Consider the following 4,490-nt stretch of genomic DNA (forward strand, 5'->3'; position numbering starts at 1 on the left):
AGGTTGCTGTGAGATAGGTTGACGCCATGGCACTCTAGCCAAGGCAAGAGAGCCAGACTCTGTCTCAAAAAAAAAAAAAAAAAAAGAAATGTATGTGCTTCCCAATTGTGATTTTGGATGGCAATTCTTCAGTTCCTTGACAAGCAAAATAAAATGGTGACGGTGGCAGGGAGTAATGTATTTTGACAATGTATTAATGATAGTGCTTTTAGCAAAAAAATGTGAAAATTATGCTTTTATTACTCACTTTATTTATTATTTACCATTGAGTGAATCATTTATTGTTTAATTTACTTCTTTAAAAAAATAGACCTCATGAAGTTACAAGGCAATTAGTTTATAAGTTACAATTCAATTTCATTTGAGAAAAAACCAAGAATATTGCATTATTGAAATCTGTAAATGCAATTTGGGCTATTTAAATGGAAACGAAAGTTTGAAATTGATTTTAAAGAAGAGCATTCCCCTCCCTTCTCACTTTTCACATTTTCTCAATATGTAGTAGCTCAAAGAGGCTTTCTATATTGGAAAAATCAATGTGTGTGTGTGTGTGTGTGTGTGTGTGTGTGTGTGTGTGTGTGTATGTGTGTGAGAGAGAGACAGAGAGAGAGACAGAGAGACAGAGAGAGATTGGTGGGTAAAGTGGAGGGGTAGAGTTAGGGGGAGATGAGACCACCAAAAGAATAACAAAAAGATGTAGGATTATTTTGCAGCAGTTTTTTTCTTTCCTGATGTTATACACCTGAGCTTGCACTCCTTTAGAAAAAGTCGTTTCCTGGATATTGTCACCCTTCAAGAGTGATTAGAATGACAGTAATGGTGACCTCATAGTCTACAGAGTATGAAAGGGCTACTTGTTTTTATTGGAACAAATGTGTCTTTTTTTTATCCATCATTTTAAAATTGGATCAATGTCAAATGTAATCTACTAGAAAATAAGAATCTGTAGAGCTTGTCTTTAATCTATTATATAACATGTCAAATATCAAATATCATGTCCATGTGTGTAGAACCTACAATGATGTGTAGTACAAAAATGGTATGACACAGATGTTTGCTGATCAACTTACTTTTGATGACTTTGACGTGCCGATTCTCCCCTGGAAGACTGCAGAGCCTCTGTGTGTGGCAGGTTGGCCCCCATCAAGCACTGGAGCTGGCAGAGGACACCGCGTTGTTACCGGCTCTGCTCCTTGCCAGTGCCTGGTGCCAAAACCACGTGACTGAATTTGTGCTTATGCAGTGATAGGAAACCTTGCCGTCTCTCTTACGCAGATCTGGGACAAGGGAGAATTAGCTCGTTGCCCTTTGCTAATTAAACATGCGTTCTTTAACTGTTCAGAATTTTATACAATAAAAAATGAACACACTGAATTTATTTCTTTTGACTCATATTCACTTTTAGGTCTTGGTGCCCAGACCGCACTGTTTTTCAAGCAAGAAAGTATATTGCAGATTCTTTGGAGGAGAAGTACACAGAACCGGTTATCTTAAATCTGGAGAAAACTTGGGAAGAAAGTGATACCCGAACACCTCTGATATGTTTCCTGTCCATGGGATCTGATCCCACCATCCAAATTGATGCATTGGCCAAGAAACTGAAACTGGGTATGATTAGCAGTCTATGGAATTTAGCAACACTTCCACATTTTTGCTTCAAATTTTGCCTTTCATAATTTCATAACTGGTTCTTAGAAACATATCTGTAAAACTGAGTTAGAAAAAAATATTAAGCTTATTCTTCCTTTATCCTTCTATTATACCTCCCAGATTGAGGGTGTAATATAGGTATCTTTGTGTAGAGAAGAACACACTCAGCTGCCACATACTGATTTTTTGGTTTTTTTTTTTTTTTTTTTTAATTGTAAGCAGAGGGCTGTATTGTATGGATAGCAGACTAGCAAGAATGAACACCCAGGAGCAAAAGTCTATGTTATTGCCATGCCTGTATAAGATAAGAGCAAAGTTTGTTTTGTCACAAATTGAAGAACTATAACCATTATTGTAATGCATAGTAATTAGGGACTCATTCATTAGGGGTTGTTGCTTTCATTCAATAACCATTCAGTACAGGCAGTGTGCTAGATGTGGGGAGTACACAGGTGAGTACAACACAGCTGGGGAAGGCAAACATGTAAGCACATAACTGAAGACAGTGTGACAACTGGAGTAACAGAGTTTCATAGAAGTGGCTGATCACAGGATTCAGAGCTACTCAGACTGCCTAGGGTATAGGTGAAAGCATCACATGGATGGTATTTTCAGAAGGATCTTAAAAAAATAGATAAAACTTTACCAGGTGGGATGGTGGGAGAGAGAAAGAAAGTTATTCCAGGGGGAGGAGGCAGGGCAAGGAGTTATAAACGCGTGAGAGTGGCAGCAGTGACTGCGTTGGTGGAACTAAAGGATAGGAACGCAGAGCACGTCCTAACAGAATTGAGCCATTCTATTAAGATGCAAGGAGGACTGCTTATCCCCCTTCCTACTCTGAAAATCTGGATGTTGTTGGCATTGCCATTTGAAGTCTTCCAAGTTCAGGTCTCTATAACTTTACCTTGTAGAGTTAATTCGTTCAGGTCTTTATAAAGATTATAAAAGTGATTGATTATATGTCACTAAACCAATAATAAAATTACATCAAATTTATCATATAGTTAACATAAACACGATATAATAAAATTGATTCAGTCATGTCCATGAGTTACTAGCCACAAGTGCTCCGCACAAAACCCTAAGCTTGGGGTAGCGTGGTCTATGGTTGTTCCCTCTTTTCTCATCTTGACTTTGCCCTGTTCATTGTCACCACACTGTTCTGTGTTCTCAGTGGATCTGTGTTGAAATGGTCATTTTCTTCTATCTGAACACTCATACCCAATACAGGGGATGCCTGGTTCTTTTGGCAGTTACTCATGGTTAAGTCTCATTAGCCATCTTTAAAGTAGACTGCTTTGCTCTGGTAATTACTGTTGCACACCAGCGATCTGAGTTGATCTAAGAGTGGTGCCTCTCTAGTAGCCTTAGAGTTTGCAAATCTCTCTCGGATCTATTGCTTTGTGGGTCTTTACCCGGCTGTCTCTATGCCCCAATTCTCTCTGCACATAGGTGTCTTTTTTCTCTCTGGCCACAAACCATTCTTCTCCACATGGCAGAATTCCTGGCTTCTGGTGGCTAATGGGTGTCTCTGCTTACATGCTCAGCATGTTCAGTGCTCTCAGGGAAACTCCCCTTCCTTTCTTGGTCCCAAGTTCAAATATCCAGGGAAGAAACTCATTGGCTTAGCTTTGATCACATGTTCCTTTCTGGGCCAATCAGTGAATTGTTGCCATGAAGATAGGTTCATAGCAGGAATCGTATATATGGAGCTGGGGTTGGGGACATTTCCTAGAAAGGAATACAGTTCCTAGAAGAAAGAATATTCCACTAGAGTGACCACTTCAAATATTACCTGAAAGTAATGCTGCTGTTTAAGAACAGAATTAAGAAATTTCAGGTCTCCTTTGGGAGAAATTATAACTATGACATTATATAAATACAGAGGCCAGACTTGTGCTACCACCATTAGTGTTATCATACTGCTTTGCTTGGCAATTTGGTGATTTCCATTTCTTGCTACTACTTATTTCAACAACAGTCCAAGCTTCTATCGGTTACTTTATTAGAATACTTAAACACAGTAGATCTGATTTTGACACTGAAGGACCAAATGAATTTTGTAAAGAATTCTACTGCCAAATTATTTTCAGCTATGCTAGGAAGTCTCATGCTGCTTGCCCCTTTGGGCTAACAGTCCCAAAGATAGCTGTTAAAATGAAACTGTTATGTAGACAGACTAACATATTAATCTAGTCTCAACTATTAATATTTTATTTAGAAAACTAGATAATAGATAATCATAGAATGCGCAAGGTGAATGAGACTCTAGAAATCTTGGAATCTAACTACGATTTGGAAATAAAGCTCCAGAGCTAGTAAGTGAGAGATCTGATTCAGGAACACCATTGCAGCAATCTCAGTGGTCTTTCTTTCTCATCCCCTCTCACTGCTTTTATTAGATGAGTTAAACAGTTACCTGACAGTAACATGAAGATGCAACAGAATCCAGTAAGGTTTTGTAGGGAAAGAGGAGAAGGAAAACTTCTGATTATAATTGTTATCAGGTAGTGGTCAGGATCTGCAGGTGACAGCCTTGGAGCAGGTACATTCTGCACAAAAGTCCTGGGTTCCTGGGCAAGGGAAAGAAAGCAGATTGACTTTAGCTTGAAAACCCTACTAGGAGCCTGAGGAGAGGGCAGTCCCAGAGGAAGAAGGATGGGTTTGAAAACAAAGTCCAAAAAAAATGAAAGAGAACAAATAAATATAAACCCACAAATACACAAAAGTGGAAGTGGGAAAATGAGTGTAACAATATGTACAGATGAAATGTTTTAAATAATGAGAGAATGGTATATAATTATATAATTATGATAATAAATTAGAAAATCCCATTGAAA

General features: G+C 38.4%; 1 protein-coding gene across 1 annotated transcript in view; it reads left to right on the forward strand.

Moving 5' to 3' along the window:
* DNAH8 (dynein, axonemal, heavy chain 8) overlaps nucleotides 1-4,490 on the forward strand; it is a 375,229-nt gene that overhangs the window by 301,081 nt on the left and 69,658 nt on the right. The window contains 1 exon segment of the mRNA XM_012658131.1: nucleotides 1,406-1,608. Coding sequence (XP_012513585.1) covers nucleotides 1,406-1,608 — 203 coding nt within the window.

The sequence above is a fragment of the Propithecus coquereli genome, unplaced genomic scaffold (assembly GCF_000956105.1).
Source record: "Propithecus coquereli isolate 6110/MARCELLA unplaced genomic scaffold, Pcoq_1.0 Scaffold574, whole genome shotgun sequence".
NCBI lineage: Eukaryota > Metazoa > Chordata > Mammalia > Primates > Indriidae > Propithecus > Propithecus coquereli.